General features: G+C 40.1%; 1 protein-coding gene across 4 annotated transcripts in view; it reads right to left on the bottom strand.

Moving 5' to 3' along the window:
- Positions 1 to 11,878: 11,878 nt before the first annotated feature.
- Positions 11,879 to 18,111, bottom strand: part of tln2b (talin 2b) — a 96,415-nt gene continuing 90,182 nt past the window's right edge. For 3 of the 4 annotated variants that reach the window (XM_080874700.1, XM_080874703.1, XM_080874701.1), the window contains exons 53-57: positions 16,427 to 16,552; positions 16,269 to 16,331; positions 15,986 to 16,168; positions 15,779 to 15,904; positions 11,879 to 14,043 (exon numbers count right to left, since the gene is read on the bottom strand). In XM_080874700.1, coding sequence (XP_080730826.1) covers positions 13,915 to 14,043; positions 15,779 to 15,904; positions 15,986 to 16,168; positions 16,269 to 16,331; positions 16,427 to 16,552 — 627 coding nt within the window. In that variant the 3' untranslated portion in view covers positions 11,879 to 13,914. The remainder of the gene's footprint in view (positions 14,044 to 15,778; positions 15,905 to 15,985; positions 16,169 to 16,268; positions 16,332 to 16,426; positions 16,553 to 18,111) is intronic. The other variant, XM_080874702.1, reaches the window with a different exon arrangement.

Genomic DNA, 18,111 nt, shown 5'->3' with positions numbered 1-18,111 from the left:
TCTTCTCAAGGATATTTTTAGGATCGACTTTTCTTCCATGCACCTGCCTTAGTCTGTAATGGATCCAAGACACTGTGCCAAGAGTGGAAGGTCTAAAGGCATTAGATATGTCTCTTAAAATAATCGCTGTCTTGCTCAGGCTTTGGCCTGTTTTATAGAATATTGTTGCTATGCTTAGCAGACTGAATAAAAGAAATAATTACATAATAAGGAGCAAATTATGATTTTTACAGTGCCAGAGAAAGATGAGACTTCTTATCCTATTGATTTATTTGTCTCTTTCCAATTTAGCCATTAGTGGTTGTTTTTTTGTTTGTTTGTTTTACATTTGACTGTCATGAGCCCTAAAAGAAAATGCATTTTGCTAATCTGGGGACAGCCTTTGTTTTCTAATTATTAATGGCAATGAAAGACACTGTTTACAGAGTTTGTGTCTAATTGCTTTTCTCTCACACTAAAATCAAAGCTCTGGAAAGCTTTTCTCTATAAATAAGGAAGTCTGCAAGGTTGCTGAAGAGGTCTTTCTTGAGTCTTGCATGACTGACTTAGTAAATTAAGCCACTTCATTTATTTAACGCTTTGAGTGTTCAGTCCTTTTTTTGTTTGTTTGTTGCCATATCGTTCACAGTATTGTGGATGTTTCTGGTTACAATACCTATGCACAGTTTGCCATTTATGTTTTCAGTAATGTATAATTTATAGTGCACTGCTGGTTGTTCTTGATTTGGAATTCCATATTCATTATCTTAAACAGTATTTCCAGTTAAAAGGCATGCCAGAGTTCCTGTAGCACCCCTGGAATGAAAATAAGCTCCTTTTATCATGTTTTACTGTAAATCGTTGGCACATTAAGAATGTCCCAGGGCCTAATATGTTTATTTTGAATGAAATCCAGATATTAGTGAAAACCTGCCGAGCTCCAAGTTGCATTCCACTGGAAAATTAAAGGTACTCTCACAGCTGAAGGTAACACTTAAGTTTTCTTTCATTTTTACAAATGAGAAGGCAATAACAAACTCTTTCAGTATTTGAGGCTTAAGGCATTTAAGAAAGCCACCACATGGAAAAAGTGTTTTTTTTTCAAGGCTGCAGAATGAAAAAAAGAAAAGAAAAAGAAAAGATCTAGACATGTAATTTTGAGCTCTTTGAAAGAAAAGAAAAAACTCGGTCTCTGAAGCCCATTAAAGCTGCCAACCTTAAATAAGTCTAAGCCTACGTCCTACAATATGCAGCATTGAAGCTGGGATTTAAAGATAAATGCTTTCTTGGGACTTACTTGTTGGAACATTATAAATAACTTCACTCTTATTATGCAGTCTTCTCCCACAAAGCTTTGCCGCATCAGTAAAGAATTTCTTGTGTTGAAAACAGTAAATACTCATTTAAAGGCCATGAATATTCTTAACAATTATCCTTAGAGGTGGAAACAACTGAGGGGAATACAGTCAAGGAAGAATTCCGTCCTACTGTGAGTTGAAAACACAGACTTGCAATCAGACAACTGTTGCCTATTTTCTGGACAGGTCTGGGATACTCTGTCATGTTGGACTTCTGATTGTCTCCCCGTATCATGATTTGGTCTGCAGGAGGGGACAGCTGAGTGAGACAGGTGGGGCTATCGTCATATTCAAATTCAAATCAGTGAAAGCTTTTGCAGCTCACATGTTTATAAATAAGGGTTTAAAAAAGGATGCCATACATAATCGAATTAGAGCATGTTAAACACATAAATATAGACGCAAAAAGGTCAAAAGCTGGTAGAAAGAAAGTCTTTCAATTACGGACCGTTTGTGATCCTCCCGAATTTAAATGACACAAAGCAGCCATTTGGAGCTGCTTTATAATATTGTAACACTGTAATAGTTAATCTGTTAGTCCTACAATGACAGCCCACTCTGTATGTGGAATGTCCGGTTCTCCTCAGCTGACGCTCTGGGAGTAGCCGAGCTTTACTTGGCCGCTGTGCCTGAACCCATGTTTGCATAAGAAGACACTTGGGAGAGATATTCAGGGTCTAGTCATGGCTTAAATGTTACTACATTAGAGAAAGGATCCATTTGCTTCTGTTCTGTTTATTGTGTTGTGTGCATTTACAAAGGTTATTGGATGCAAAGACTGGAAGTTCTTCCAGGAAAACACTTAAAAACTTTCCTGAGGTTTTGCCATATGCTTTGAAACCACAAGCCAACTTGTGAGTGATTATTTTCTAATGATGCACGGTATTACTGATTGCACCGATACACAGCAGTGAACGTTTCAAGGGCGGTTCTCCTCCATGTTGAGTGCATGGCTGCTGAGTGAAGTACAGTGATTGCAGACCCCTCGTCAAATACCATCTTAAGGTTTCTGCAGACATCATCCAGATATATATAGAGAGAAAACTTCTTGGCCCTTTGGGACGGTACCCCCGTGATAGATAGCTCCATGCAGGGGCATTTAGCATAGCAAAAACTGAGATGGGGTTCTGGGAGGGTGCAACTTAAGATGTAACCCAAGCCCAGCCCATGCCCTACTGATGATTGGTTTATCCACAGTAATGTTCCACTGACATATACTGGTAGTCGTAAGACTTGAACTGGTTTATTATTGAGCACAGGTGGACATCTAACCATGTGGACATCCAACCATGGCACAGAGACAGCTACAGTATTTAACTTGATGGATAGTTGCAATAAGGCTGTGACACTTTGAGTCACTCCTTTTTGTGTGGTGATAAATCTGTCATTAAGGGTGTAAATCACACCGGCACGTTCCTTGTTCTGTTTTAATCCCAGCAAACCTATTGTTTAAATGACAAACACTGAAAGTACAGTATGAGCTGATCAGAATTCACAGTTTTCGCCAAAGGCAAATTCCTTTGGTATGAAGGTCAACCTAATTCAGCTGCAGGTGTTCCACTGAAGATGGGTAGCTTTCTTCCAGTGCCAAGATTTTGCTACAGCACAAGTAGGTGCTGTTAAAAGAAAGGATCTGTCATCCCACAGGCTGTGGAAAGAAAATCCTCTTACAGTCCACGAATGAGACACAAACCTTTCAGTTTTATAAAAAACACATATGTCTATGATGCTCCCTGGGAGTCCTGAAATAAATTTCTAAATGCATTTTTGAAATTCATAATCGGTCAAAGCTGAGATTTAAAGCTCATTTTTCAAGTTTGCAGAAAAGCCTCTGTGACAATACCAAAGCCACAACAAGTTATTGAGAAAAAGCTGAGCTATGGAGGAAAATTCCAAAAGTTAACACGTTCAGTAGAGCAAACACAAATGTGGGTAGAAGTCATAATGGAGGAATATTTGTGGCCTCGGCAGGGCGCCTCCCAGACAGTTTGTTTGTGTTCTTCCCCTCTTAGAGGGGGGACACACAGAGAGGGAAGATTGTAAGCCATATCTGATGCTGCTCAGTCAGCTTAGACTAGAAGCAGGTGGGGTTGGCATCTGTGGGGAACTGTCACGATTCATTTCACACTTATGTGGGATGCCATGCCACAATCCTAGTGTAAAATCAAATTCTCAAAAGCCAAGAAATGTCAAGGCACGAATAGTGAAAGGAAAAAAAACAAAACACTGATTTGTGAGACAGTCAGCTTTACAAATATGTCTCCAGCAAAATCACATTTTTTGGCCTTTGTTTTTATTTGTACACAGAAGGGCGAGTCAAGCCGGAAGTGCAGTGAACTGTTGTTTACAGGCAGCTTTGACATCTCCCGGTTCCAGATAAGGAGTCCAAAAATTTACTCTTGGTGGATTTAAAGCTGTTAAAACATTTTTCTAAACCTCTTTCCTGTGTGTTTTTCTATCATTAACTTAAATGCCCATCTATTGCTTTGTGCTTGCTGACGTACTCAACCAATTATTGTCGCATTGTACATCTGAGTTCGCAGCTGCCGAATATCTCGAGGATAGCTCTATTCAAATATTTGCCTTCAATCTTTTGCCCTTCGTGTCACAGGGCTAGAAGTTTCCGTGTTTGCGCACGAACGAAAAACCTTTCATATATGTGTCCATATATGGGCTCTCTGGTGTAAGTGAGGTAGACATATGAGAGGGCTAACTTGCGGGGGCTTTTTGTGAGGTCCAAAAGCATACTCGATATTTCTTTTCATTCCTTGGGGCTATAAAATGTCTTGGTATGCACTTCTAGCTCAGCCACTGTTCTCCCTGCCTGTCAGAGCTCTCTGGCACGGATGGCCAGAGGAGGAGGATGCTGAGATTGTGTTGTATTTCTGTGGTTTTGCTTGATGTAATCTAAATCACTTCATACAAACTTTTCTTAATGCATCCTCTCATGAGAATTCTTTTCGAGGGAGAGTGATTTTCCTTACTTACAACTGCCATGTCAGTAAGCAAAAGACTTTGCATGTTGTAAATCCAAAACAGGAGACGATGGTTCATATCATGTTTTCGTATGAGTTCCAGACTTCAAGCTGACTAAATGAAAGGGCCATAATGTGAAGTGTGTGTGAGAACCTCTGGTGATGAGACATTCCAGTGTGGTTCTGGCTGGCTGTTTGAACACACGCACTGTGTTCACTGTGCCTGGGTCACAGTGGCCTCTCCGCAGCGAGAAATGCCACAGGAACCCACAACTCTGCAACACCTGCATTTTCATACCAAAGCCTGTCTTGTGGCCCCACGTTTGATCAGATGCCACGACAGTTTTCCCAGCAAAGCGACGACTCACCACACAGCTAGGGATCTAGATAAAACAGTTGTGCAAAGTCGGTCATAAAGCAGCTGAGCGGATAGACATGAAAATAAATAGACACTCATTTGGTGTGGTCTGCTTAGTTCCTGCGCTGGGGCCTTGGATGTCAGAGATAACAATGTAGACATGAAAATAAATAGACACTCATTTGGTGTGGTCTGCTTAGTTCCTGCGCTGGGGCCTTGGATGTCAGAGATAACAATGTACGATAAGACAGTACGATAAAAGGATCATTATGCTGAGGCTGCCCGAAGACACTCCCATCAAAAGAACAGGAAAGACTGGTGGTGGGAGGATCCCTTTATTAAATAAAAACACCAGGACATGAATGTAAAATCTTGCTTCGTGAATTAGATGAATTAAATCGTACTTCAGTATAGAGATGGACCGATCCGATATTACGTATCGGTATCGGTCCGATACTGACCTAAATTACTGGATCGGATATCGGAGAAAAATAAAAAATGTAATCCGATCCATTAAATATCACGAAAGCACCTCACAAAATTTGCAACACGCCGTAACTCACCTCAGAACGTTAGCACGTCGGAGCAGTATGCATCACGTGATAGAGCAGCTGTGGCATGCAGGACCTGTCGGTGGTCTGGATAGCATGTGGAGCTTCGCTAGCAACCTGGCATTTCATCTCCGACAAAGTTATCCCCGAGAGAAGTAAAGCAAGTGTGTAAGTCCATCTCTGAATGTTTGTAAAGCATTCCTGCGTTAAGCTTAACAAGCGACTGCCTCTCGCTCTCCTGCTGCTACTTCAATCGTGAAACTGCTTAAATCAGCTGATCGGCTTTTCTGTCGCGAGTCTGTCTCTCGTTTGTTTTTGGTCCACTTTGCGCCAGAAAGAGCAAACCAGCGGCTGAACAACAGCAGCACGTTTAAGCTTGATAAGCTGTTGTTAGAATTTATTTAATATTAATTTCTACACCAGGATCTTTTTCTACATAGCTGACGTAGCTGACGCTGGTAACTGTGCAGGGGCGGATCTAGCAAAGTTTAGCCAGGGGGGCCGATAGGGCATTAACTGGGAAAAGGGGGCACAAAGACATACTTTTCTTTCTTATTCTCATTTAAAATGTCTAGCTTTTAATAAATAATTATCTGACACCCAAAGTTTTAATTTGATGTAAAATGAATAGAAATCAATTACTGTATATAGTGACTATTAAGTCTAATATATATATACCCTAGTAAGCTATAGTACTTTTTACTTTGGGAAGGTACCATCTGTGCAGTCTGCAATTTTGTTGAAGAAAGATGTTGAATCTATTTAATATTTCTTGAAAAATAACTGATTTCTGTGCATTTTTTTTCACACTGCATCAAATTAAGGTTGATTACGTCGATTAAGCATCATGAGGTGGCGCGTGAGGGGTGGTTCCCTATTTTTTATTTATTTAATTTTGTTGTTGCTGGGAGTTGGAACCCTATTAGTTAGGTTGCTTAATATTTACGCTAAGTACTCTTTAAAATACCAGAATAGGGAGGATGGTGTAGGTCTAAGTTTATTAGATTGATCAGTATTGCTGAACTATGAAATATTTTTTTTGTATACAGGTATAACAGAATAGCTTTAGTGTAGTTGTTGTTTTAAACTTGAGTATGAACTTGCAGACTTGCAAAATGCAGCAAGATATTTTAAAAAACAGTTTTGTTGATTAAAAAACACTATATCGGATTCATATCGGTATCGGCAGATATCCAAATTTATGATATCGGTATCGGTATCGGACATAAAAAAGTGGTATCGTGCCATCTCTACTTCAGTACAAATGCAGAAAATGTTATCAGCAAAATGTACTCAGAGCACTGATGCATGCTTATATGCAAACTTAATGGTTTATTTACACTGAAATTCACTTCATGAAAGGCAGAATTAAGCCAATGGACAGATGTGGGATCACTGGCATATTTGTGGGGGGGCTTCATCTAAAGCATGTTTTTTTTTTTCTGCACAAACTACTTTTAGTGAGCCAGTCAGGTTTTGGAAGGCAGCAAAAGCAACCCTTTCCTTTTTCCAGGCCTGGGGGAAGCAGATAAATTGCAATGAGAGTGCACATTTGTGAGCGCTTGTGGCTTCCCAGTGTGTTGGCTTAAGAAGCTGGCCTAAACCACTATATTTATAGGAATAGAGTCAAGTTAGCTGAGGTATCTAAATGCTATTCCTTTATGATTCCTAGCTTCCTAATCAATCACATTTTGACCTTTGTGCAATTAGCACATGTCCTTTATATGCTCTTAATGGCTTTGCTATTTTGGGAAAAAAAATCGTCAACTGTTGCTTCAAGTGCATCTTCAGAACTGTTTTCATCAAAACCCCACAGAATCAAAGAAGTTACTGTCGAAAAGTCTCAATCAGAAAAATTGGAAATAGTTGTAACAAATTACTGAAGCATGTCTTTCCATGCATGAACATACATGGAAAGACAATATATAAGGCATATAAGGCAAGATTTAAAGTCAATATTTGGTTTAACCACCACCTTTATTCAGCACACCAAGGATTCTCTTAGTTATGCTTTTCTGTAATTTCTTTAAGTAGTCTTCAGGAGTAGCTCTCCAGGCGACTTGAAGGACATTCAAACATCTTATTTGGATATTGGCTGCCTTTTGTTCTGCCATCTGTCGAAATGGCCCCACGCTGCTGCAATAATGTTGAGGTTTGGGGCCTGGGGAGGCCAATCTACCACTGATAGTGTTCCACTGTGTGTTTCTATCCATGGTTTGCTTTTCCACTGGCAGTGTATTTAGAATTGTTTCTTAATGTTTTGTTAATGAGATGTTTTCCAGATGGTATTGTATGGTGGATTAAAATCTGACATTACTTTTCTGTGTTCACCATTGTGCCTTTCTCCTGAGTTTGGTATTTCTGTAGATTTGACCAAGAAAATGAGAACACTTGTGTTTTTATAACAGGCTGCTAGTAACAAAGAACCTGGAGATACAATTTAAAAGTTGTGCAGACACATATTGGTTCATCCCTTGAGTTAGGTGCATATTATGTGCTTGAATAGATCAGTGATAGATCAGTGATAAGTGGGGTAGCAAAAACAAACACACAAACAACCCCCCCCCCCCCAAAAAAAAAATCAATCAATCAAAAAAAAAAAAAAACCTCCTTTGCAATGATTGGATAAGAATAAGGACAAGCAGTCAGTGTCCGAAGAAAAACTTTGGAATACCTTCAGAAAGCCTGGAGAGCTATTGTTTGAAACCACTTTTGTTGCTCCTTGAGAACAAAGTATGAAGAAATGAGGTTTGGCTCAAGACTTTTGCACAGTATTGTACATATTACTTTGGAGTAATATGTACATATATATTATGTATGTATGTTCTGTGTTCATAACAGGGGTGCCCCCAAGCCCCCTATGTCTATACAATAATAGAATGACACATTAAATGTAGGTTCTCACACCAAAATTGTGTGAAATTTGATGTCAGTGTTGAGAAAACCTCGCTGAGCAGAGAGTGTTTATTCAGCTTTAACACAGGGTGGGGAGGCCACAGGATTGAGTGAAGAAAGGAGCCAATGACTCTTTTTTTCTCCTCCACAGAAATGCGGCCTGTCATCTGACGAGTGCTAAGCAAAGTCTCCTTATTAAGACAGAAGCATTTGGATGGCGGAGTATTACGTTTCATTCTGGACAGCTTAAATCCAAGGAGGCTCTGCAGATCAGATGCATCCGGCAGCACCATCTGAGACAGGCTGCTCCTCAGCTCTCTATCACGACACCGTTTTCAGCAAAACTGAGCAAAGTGTAAGTAAGTTGCTGAGGAAAACCTGACTGTGGAAGAACGTGTTTGGAGTCAGAGGATATCATTTAATAGATATTCCTGATGTTACTTGTGAAGCTCTCCAAATTTAGCACCCAAGTTTTAAGTCTCAGCTCAGTCCCAATATAGCCCTCCTCTCATTGCTGACTGAGAAATACTGTGCCTTCCTTACGCGATGACTGAAGGAGCTGCTGTGCTGTCAGGGGAAAGGTAGACAGTGAATTTTGTCACTCAGCAGGCCGATTGAGATTCTGAGTGTGACTGTTTTCTAACCTACCTACCTTTAAAAAAATACACCCATTATGCTCTTATCTTTTGGAAATTGGTGTATTCTATTTTATGTAGTCCAAGTATGAACATACCTGTACTATTATTTTAACCTGTGTTTTAAGCTTGTGAAATCACAGCAATTAGACAATAACGAGCTCAAAGTTATGAAAGAGATCATCTATATTGACTCTGTTTAGTTTTAAATTAAAGGTTATACACTGTTAGTTACTGTAAGTGGAGAAGTCAACATGTTGGGACAACCCCGCTAATTACCTAAAATAGTCATGTTTTCCAGAGTGGAGTGAAATGCTCTTTAAGATCCATCAGCTGCTGTCTCCCAGGTTTATGTTAGGGAGCTCTGCTTCTCAGAGCAGTGGTATGTGAGTATGCCTAAACAGCAGGCATCCTCTGAAACAATGACCTCATTCATTTAGGTAAAACCATGCTGTGATTCCTCACTGTATTCTTCTATATAACTGTTAGACAATGTGATTACCAAGACAGTACAAGCATATTTACACAAAGCTCTTGGCAGTATCTGTGAGACATGAAGTGGTTTATCATTTTAGCTGAAGAAAACTTTGTTTGGCTGTAAAAGTGCCTTTCCCCAGATGCAGGGTTGAATTTCAGATTTGGAAAATACATTAAAACCATGCTAATATTGAGAAGATATAATATAAATAACAGGAAAAGCAAATTCCATGGAGAGTTTTGTAAGGAACAGCTTGTTAAATATGTTCTTCTTTTATGTTATCATACCTTGTTTGGGTCTGGACCTTGTAAGAGTTTTGGGAAAAAATGGACTGAAGCCAAGTAGCCATTCAACCCATAAACAATACTGGTTTCCAGTGTTGTATCAGCCTGAATAATTTGAAAATTACTTTCAGCCTGACACAGCTGCTGAAGAACTGATAAGCTTATTTTATGGCCTTCTTCTAGACTTCTTTGCACTGAAATATGTGTCTCAGTAGGATTATAAAAAAAAAAAAAACATGTTACCGTAAAAAAGGTGGAAGAATGAGTGCGCTTGGAAAGAAAAACATCTTGTATTCCCAGAGATCATAGCTAGCAATAACTTTTTGTTCACAGGCTGCTTGTTCAGAGAAAGACCCAAGAAGGACACTGTCAGGTTAAAATGTTGTCTGTGCACAAAGGCAACAACATAAAAGAGGAAAACCTCAGTAGCACGCTGTGGACAAAAAGGCCCAGCCCAAAAACCCAAAAGCCTTTCCTGATGTGCATTTTTTCCAAACCTCTCTTCCTCTTTCATCACGTTCTCTAAAAGTGAAAAGAAAAAATAGCTCAGGGTAAAGGCTGTCTCACTCTCTGTGAATTCACAGACCTTTATACTTTCTCAGTCTGTTTGGTTTAGCCTTACCTGAACCGAATTCAAAATAATAATAATGATACAGTGAGTTCACATAGAGGCTTTTTTAGCATGAGACTTATGAATGTTTTTCTTAATTTATAAAGCATTCACCGCTGTTTACACTATTAAAGAAATCCCTGAAACCCAAACCAGGACATGGAAAACTAAAATTTGACAGAGCATTATCAAAAAGTGCCTACACAGCTTTCCAGTGTGACAACTCCCAAGCTCACATAGGCTTTTCTTAGTGTTAAGCCCTAATTCCATTCCTGCATTACTTCGGACCTTATATTAAAATGCCTGCCACTGAAACTGGAAAACATATAAACCAGTATCAGCCTTAAGCAGACCTTAGATTAGCTCTGAAATGATTAAAGTGTAGAGGTGATCAAGTGTCATTTGGCCCAGCTATGTGTTAGCCTGGCTTTACTTTTAGGAACTTGAGCGTGGAACAAAGCCTGGACTAAATGGCTGCCAGACTGCAGGGATTAGGCATGGCACAAGACACAGCAAAACAAACTTTCCAACACAGCAAGTTTAGAACATTCAGGATGCCGGAGATTTACACTGTCGGTGCAAGGGATTACTAAGTGTGTCATGAAGCTTTTAAATACTCAAAAACTATTAGCAGGTTCTGAAGTTTCCTTTAGCAAATTCAATTCAACCTTTAATTTTTGTTTCCTAAACACTTTCCTCTAATTAAGCTAAACATATCTTGCATCTTCTTTCCTTTACGCGCCGTTTGTTTAATATGCGACGTGCCAAGTGACTAAAAAAGACAGAGCGCTTAAGAAAAAGCCACACACTGAAAAGGTAAAAGGGTGTGGGTTAAAATACCCCTTTTTGTGTTTTGCAGAAGAAAACAATAAATGCAGCTTAGCTCATGGCAAAATTATTAAGTGCAGGTCAATAGCAGGAAGGAATTGAACGGTTTCTCTATTAACTCGTAAATTTGCTGAGTTTTTCCAAAGTTCACCAAAAAACAAACAAAACAAAACAAAAATCTTTTTGGTCTCAGGCACTGAATGGAGAGGGTGAGTAGTAGATGGGTACACATGGCTTCAGTTTCCCCTCTTCACTGTGGCCTTGCCTTGCATGAGACCAAAACATTCAAACTACCAAATATGGTGTTCATTAGAAGGACAGTGTGCTGTGCTGGCCACCTTTAACCATACTTTGCACACTATGCCCACATTTTCTTCTAGCACAGAAGGATCAGCTTTAGTACGAAATAAGCAATGTATCACCCGAGAAGAAAAAAAGGTCAAGTTCACTCTCCTGATTGACTAATTCTTCAAACATGAGGCTTATAAAGGCTGTAGCTGTGGAACAGTAACCCAGAGTATAAAAATACTGTGAACTCTCATTATTGACCAAAATATCTAAGTGGGGATTGTTGCATATTTCAAGGTCTGGCCTGTAAAGCAAGGAGAAAAAAATGCATCCACAATGTCCATATTTGGTCTGGCTAACTTTGCCAGTCCTTCCACTTGAACATCCTCTGACCTCCTGATTCAGCTATGAAGGATAAATGCTGACATCTTCTGGCAAGAATGCAGGATGAGTTATTCGACTGGACATCTTTTATCTTGAGGTTTCAAAAAATAATATATATGTATATAGATATATTAAAGAGTAGACATACTTTTGCCTGATTTTGGTCTCCTTATCTGGGGTCAGAGTAATAGTAGAGCTGCAGGGGACACTATTTCACATGAAAAACAAAAGCAACAATCATCTTAATGTTACCGGTTGTCTGAAAGCTTTATTTGTGGTGAATACAAAAAATACTTTTGTGACCAGATAAATATCATACATACAGCATCAAATCAGAAAACAAACAGATTCTGTTAAAGAAAGCACAACACGTATTCATAAACAGAGCTAATAACTTTTTCTATTTTCCATTAATACTTTGACAAATCGGTCAGACAATATATTTCAGGGTAATTCTTACATTTACTGATAGAAACTTAATTCTTATAGTGGTTAGACAATGAAACATTTAAGAGGGACTTGGCATAATGAATTTAAACAATTTCTCAACTTCATACACAAATTGCCACATGCTCATTGAATGCAGTCTAGCGTTAGTCTTTAAATCCTAATGTATCCACAGATGCCCTTTTATATCAGCATTAGAACACTGTCAGCAGGTAGGCCACCAGCCAAGGCATTGTACTGTATGGCAAAGGGCTTTTTTTTTTTAAATTAAGACCCCAATAGGGAATAGACTGGCATAATGCTTTGATCCAGAGAGGACAAGGCTCAGGCTCCCACCCAACCTGGTTTTCAGCTGCTCGTAGGGCAGACTCAAGTAAGGCACTAGTACAAAAAATAAAAAATAAAAATGCAGACCAGACACTGACGCGGACAGATGGTGGAGCTGAATGCTGAAAATTTGAAATACATTATATATTAATAAAGGAAAAGAAAATCAGTTTTCTCAGAGTGTGATGCCATTTCCTTCTAGTTTGTTAAGCAAATGTCCTCCATTCAATATAATGGGAGCTTTAAATTCAGTGCATAAAGTTATGAGCCACTTTATAGCACAGTGTGTGCTCATTTCATTCAAGAGCCTAGAGTTCAATATGATTGCACACTCTTCCAAACAATAACAGCGCAGACTCGTATTATCTTTCTCAAATGTTCAGTGTAAAGTATTGCTATAGACAGACCATCTGAAGTGAAATGACTTTAGCAGGACAGGGGCAGTGACTGCGTGTATGTAGAATAAAAGCACTGGCGACACCCAAAGAGAATCTGGCCAGTGTAAATGGAGAAGGAATTAAAAACACAAAGACGAGCGAGAACAAACATGACAAAAAATGTAAACAAGTATTCCTTACACAAGCGTGTGTGGGAAGAACTGTGAGCGGGGGGGGGGGGGATGGGTTACATCAAATGACATAATGTACAAGCAGCAAGACATATTTGGTCACATATCATCCAGATACTCTGAATACCACAGATTATACCTATATAAGAAAGTGGTCAAGAATAAACATCTTTATAGCTAGTGATGGCCAGTGGTCATGTTATATTATCATTTAGAGACTCTCATCGTTTGGCATCAAGCAGAACAACATAGTTTAATCATAATCATTGATTTTTCTCTTTTCAAGATTTGCTAGTTTAACAGCAAACCACGTGTTCACATTTTTTTTTAGTAAAATACAAGTGTCTTTTACTCTATACTACTCTATTGGTTAGTAGCTTCGCTGATATGTTTAGACATTATGGTGCATGCAAGCCAGTGGTGAAATGAGACGTGAGAAATCTTCCTGCCTTTCTATTAATACTTTGTATACCTGGAATACAAACTGTGGACCCTTAGATTGAATTTGCCGGTTACATCGATATCACCAGTTCCTTTCTATTTGTTTTAAACCTCAAACACTTTTGAGAACATTCAGTGATTATACGAGATTTCTTTGATTCATGATTGTAACAGTCAGTAATGCTCATGATGCAGTAACACCCACAAATTAATGACACGTTTATCGTACGACTTAAACTTTCTCAACTTGCTTATAGGAACAGCTTTCTTCATATTAAAGTCTGAATGTCAATGCCATTCACTGACAAATACATACACGCACACACACAGCCACATACACACAGAAATACACCGAGCACAGGCACTTGTTTTATCACCAAACAGGCCTGCTTCAAGTGCTATATTGTCCTTGGTTTTATGAGAGTTGAAATAGCCAATACTTGACTGGCACCTCCCCGTGACAAGAAGGTCTCGTCAGCGCAGCGCACGTCCCCATCCGCTGCGTCCATCAGCCTTCGTCCTCCCTCAGTTCGCTGGGCAGGAACTTGTACTGCTGCTGTCTGATCTGAGCCAGCTTCTTCCGAGCTTCCTCCAGCTCTCGCTCCTTCCTCAGCATCTCCTCCTGAGCCGCAATGATCTGAGGAAAATGAGAACAATTGACAGAAGATTCACCACTACTATGCCTGTGGATAGGCTGACATGATAAACCCTTGCTGCCATGTCCCGAGCACAGAACATGGCAGAACACCAAGACTTTCATTATGTAGATAGAAATATAAATTTAAACAGTACGAAATATATTTTGCTAGAAACTTTATGGCAAACTGAGCTGATTGTACTCAAATATCAATGAAGCTGTCAGACAGCTTCATTGATAATTGAGTTTGTCAGATTTACATATCTAATAAAACCTCATCATCTTCTTCCTAGCGTTTGTCCTGCATGGCAGGGTCCGCTTTGCGGCAAATCCGTCTCCATTTGGCACGACTGAGGGCGTCTTCTGGGGCGGCATTGACGATCTTCATGTCTTCCTTTATTCTATCCATCCACCGTTTCGTCAGCCTGCCACGGGGTCGCTGGCCACCGGGTTCAAGCCTCATTGCCGTTTTCGCCACTGAGCTGTCGTCTGAGCGTAATATGTGTCCGTACCACCGTAGCTGTGCCTTGCGCATTTTCACCGTGATTGGTGCAATGCCGAGCCGCTTTCTGACGTCTTCATTCTTGACTTGGTCCCAACACGTGAGGCCTAGACACCACCTGAGCATTCGCATTTCCATTGTGTGCAGGGCCTGTTCGTGGTTGGCAGTGGCTGGCCAGCACTCCGATCCATACAGGGAAACCGGGACTACAGTCTTGTAAATTTTCGCCTTGAGATGGTCTGGCATTCGACGGTTGCATAGCACACCCGTCACTTGACGCCACTTCATCCATGCGGCATTGAGACTCGCTCGCACATCCAGAAGGATATCCCCGTCGCCACTGATCATTATCTAATAAAACCTCAGCAAACCATAAAATAGGTAACTGACTGTAACTACGTTATAAATATATACATAAAATTGAAAATATACGAGTGACATTTTTGTGAAGAATCAAAACGTGTTAACTACTTAGACCAGGGGTGTTGAACTCGAGGGCCGGTGTCCTGAAACTTTTAAATGTGTCCCTGCTGCAACACACCTGAATAAAATCCGTAGGCCATTAGCAAGAACTGACTGCATGGTGAGATGGGAACCTTAAATAAATGTACTTTCTGAAAAAATGTACTTGTAAAAGTACTTTTGTTGCATCATGTTAATTCATTCATGAGCTGCTGTAACATGAATCAAATGGCTGAATTGCCACCTCAGCATGCAGTCAAGTTCTATAAAGCTTTGCCAATGACCTACTAATTTTATCCAGGTGTGTTGCAGCAGGGACACATGTTTTTCAGCACACTGGCCCATGAGGACTGGATGTTCACCCTGTACCAATGTGAACAAACCAGAATAAAAAAAAGCAACCGATGAACTTAAAACTTTTTGATGTCTTTTGAATACAGTACTCAGCAGTGACAGGTGACAGGCTGAAGTCCAGCTGGGGTGCAGCACTAATTTGGGAAACCAGTCACGGCCACAGAAAGTACTGTTATTTGTTTCTGCCGGAAGAGAAATACACTAAAGGCTTTCAAAAGATATTCAGCTGTGGGTGCCTTGCAAACCTGGTAAACAAGTGAGAAACAAAACTGACGGGCTTCTCATCTACAGCAGCTCTCAGCGATTTCAGAAAAACAACTGTGGCATTTTGGCATATTGGCAAGAAAAGGGCACATCACAGAGAAGTAGTGATTTCTCTTCTAGCCCTCAAACATTTTTTCTTTCCAGGATTCTTACCTGAGCTATGCCTCCAACAAACTTGGTCTTCACCACAACGCTGTCATCCTCAGTCTTGTCAAATGCTGCTTTCTGAGCCGCCTTGACTAGATTGTCCGATGCTCGCTTCACAGCATTACCAGCCACCTTTTTAGTGACATCCCCAAAATTAGTACATGTGCAATAAACGTTTCCAGGGACGAATTAAAAAGTGTGTTTCAGTACTACCTGTAGTCTCCTCATGGCTTCTGAATCCTGGTCTGCCTTCACCTTGCAGGCCACCAGCAGCTGAGCTGTCGAGGCTGCAACCTGCTTGGCTGAAGAGATGAGCTTCTCCTCACTGGCGTGGCCCTGCACTGAAGCATTAGCTGCCTCACACAGATTACTGGTGGCTGCTGCTACCATACGTGCCTGCAGCATTGAAGAAATATGCATGTAACAAGTTGGCTTTATTTAAAGTCTCATTTGGTGTTATAGAAGGAAGGTTTTAGAATAATTCACAGCGACTTACAGCTGATATGAGACCCTGTGACCACTGGCCATCGTCGACTGCATTGGCTTGATTGGATCCCACCTGAGGTAGAGTTTGGGGGAGAAATTCAGATGTTGCACTGTGTTACTACAGAGTACTTTACAAGTGCCTAAGGTTTGCAGATTGTGTAGACTGACCTTGCCCTGTGCCACCAGTTCTCTCTGAGCTGCAGATGCAGATTTAACAAGAGCGCTAGTTGCTGCAGCAATGGACTTTGCTGCTTCTAAGATCTGCTCCTCAAAATCCAGCGTCTCATCTGCCTGCTGGAAGGATAAACCACATAGCTTACATTTAAAGTGAATTTAATTAGTTAAAGACATCATCACCTTTGCATCTACACTCCTGGGAGACGCATCTGTGGCATGTAGAGGACTAATTAAAATACAGAGTACAATCCTAATTTAAAAACAATTTCACAAAAACAATTTTTATTTTTACAACGTGTCTTGGCCAAGCTCGGATCCTCCACAGTCCGTCCAATCAAAACCTGCTTCACACTCTTGCACATTCACACCCGTATATGGAGACTGCCAAAGCTTTGATAATTGTGGTGTTTTCTTCTATTACAATTTACTTATATACTGGCAAATACTGCTCATAAATCCTTTGTGTTATTAGACGAATGGTGCTATAACCTCAGTGCTGATACTTAGAGCTCAAAGCCATGGTAAAGCACAAGTTTGTGAGAAACTGCTTCATTTTTCAAACCTAGAAATTTTAATCTGTTCTCTATACACATCTTTATAGATGACTAAACTTAATGTGTTGTGTAACCCAGCACCAAGAATCTCATAATACTGTGCCAACTTGGAATAATTGTGCCCACAAATTATTTTGGAACCTTACATTCAAGAGTGTTAAAAAGCTTTATAAATACATTAGAATGGCTTAAAAATACAGTATATCCAAACTAAACACTCTGCCTTGTACTACTTTCTAAAACCTTCAGAATTAAAGAAAAAAACAACACGTTGTCCTCAATTGCATCTTTGTCCTGATAATGGAACATAAGCAGTACTGCTTAAGTTTTAGCGTTACACAAAGTGGCAGCAGATATGTGATATGATAATTCCAGTCATTACACCAAAGTAAACAAGAGGCATCAGTTCAAGAACATTCAACAAATGGCCATCTCTGCAACATCAGTCAACAGCATGCAGTTGATCACAGACCTCGATAAACACATAAGGCACACGCGGCTGGAGACAGGGCGGGACACTGTAGGAATATGTTTGATATATAGTTGGACTGAATAACAACCTAATATATCAAACATATCAGACAGAGCCCTGCAGAGAAGGCTTCCAGGTCTACAATGGCTTGAGGGGTAGGGAGCAAGGAAGCATGCTTGGGGGGCAGGAGAGCCCTCCCTCCTTTTGGATGGGAGGGATGAAGGAGCAGAAAGGAAGGGAGGGGGGGGAGACGAGGAAGAATTCAAGCAGTTTTAAACAAATAACCTAAACATCTGTTTGAACCCATGTGTTTTTTTAAGAGACATTAGGCCTGCTTTGTGATATTAAAAAAAAAATAGCTCGTACAGTTCACCGTCTTGCTTCACATCCCCATAAAATCTGTATCTCAGACCTGGGATTTAGTTTTGTCCTGTAAGCTACATGAGCACAAATGACAGGACAGCACAGCTACAAATGTATATATATATATATAAATAAAAATAAATTGCTCACAAGGACAGATTAGTTCAGGACCTTTTAAATACTAAAGCTTCCTCTTAGATCACTAGAGGGAGACACTGACATCAAAAAGAGGAAGCGCCTTTCACCCACTAATCCCCTTTCATAAACACAAAGGTCATCATAAATGC

The sequence above is a fragment of the Rhamphochromis sp. 'chilingali' genome (genome assembly GCF_963969265.1).
Source record: "Rhamphochromis sp. 'chilingali' genome assembly, chromosome: 2".
Lineage (NCBI taxonomy): Eukaryota > Metazoa > Chordata > Actinopteri > Cichliformes > Cichlidae > Rhamphochromis > Rhamphochromis sp. 'chilingali'.
Note: the sequence above shows the minus strand (reverse complement) of the source record. Positions and strands in the feature narration are given on the sequence as shown.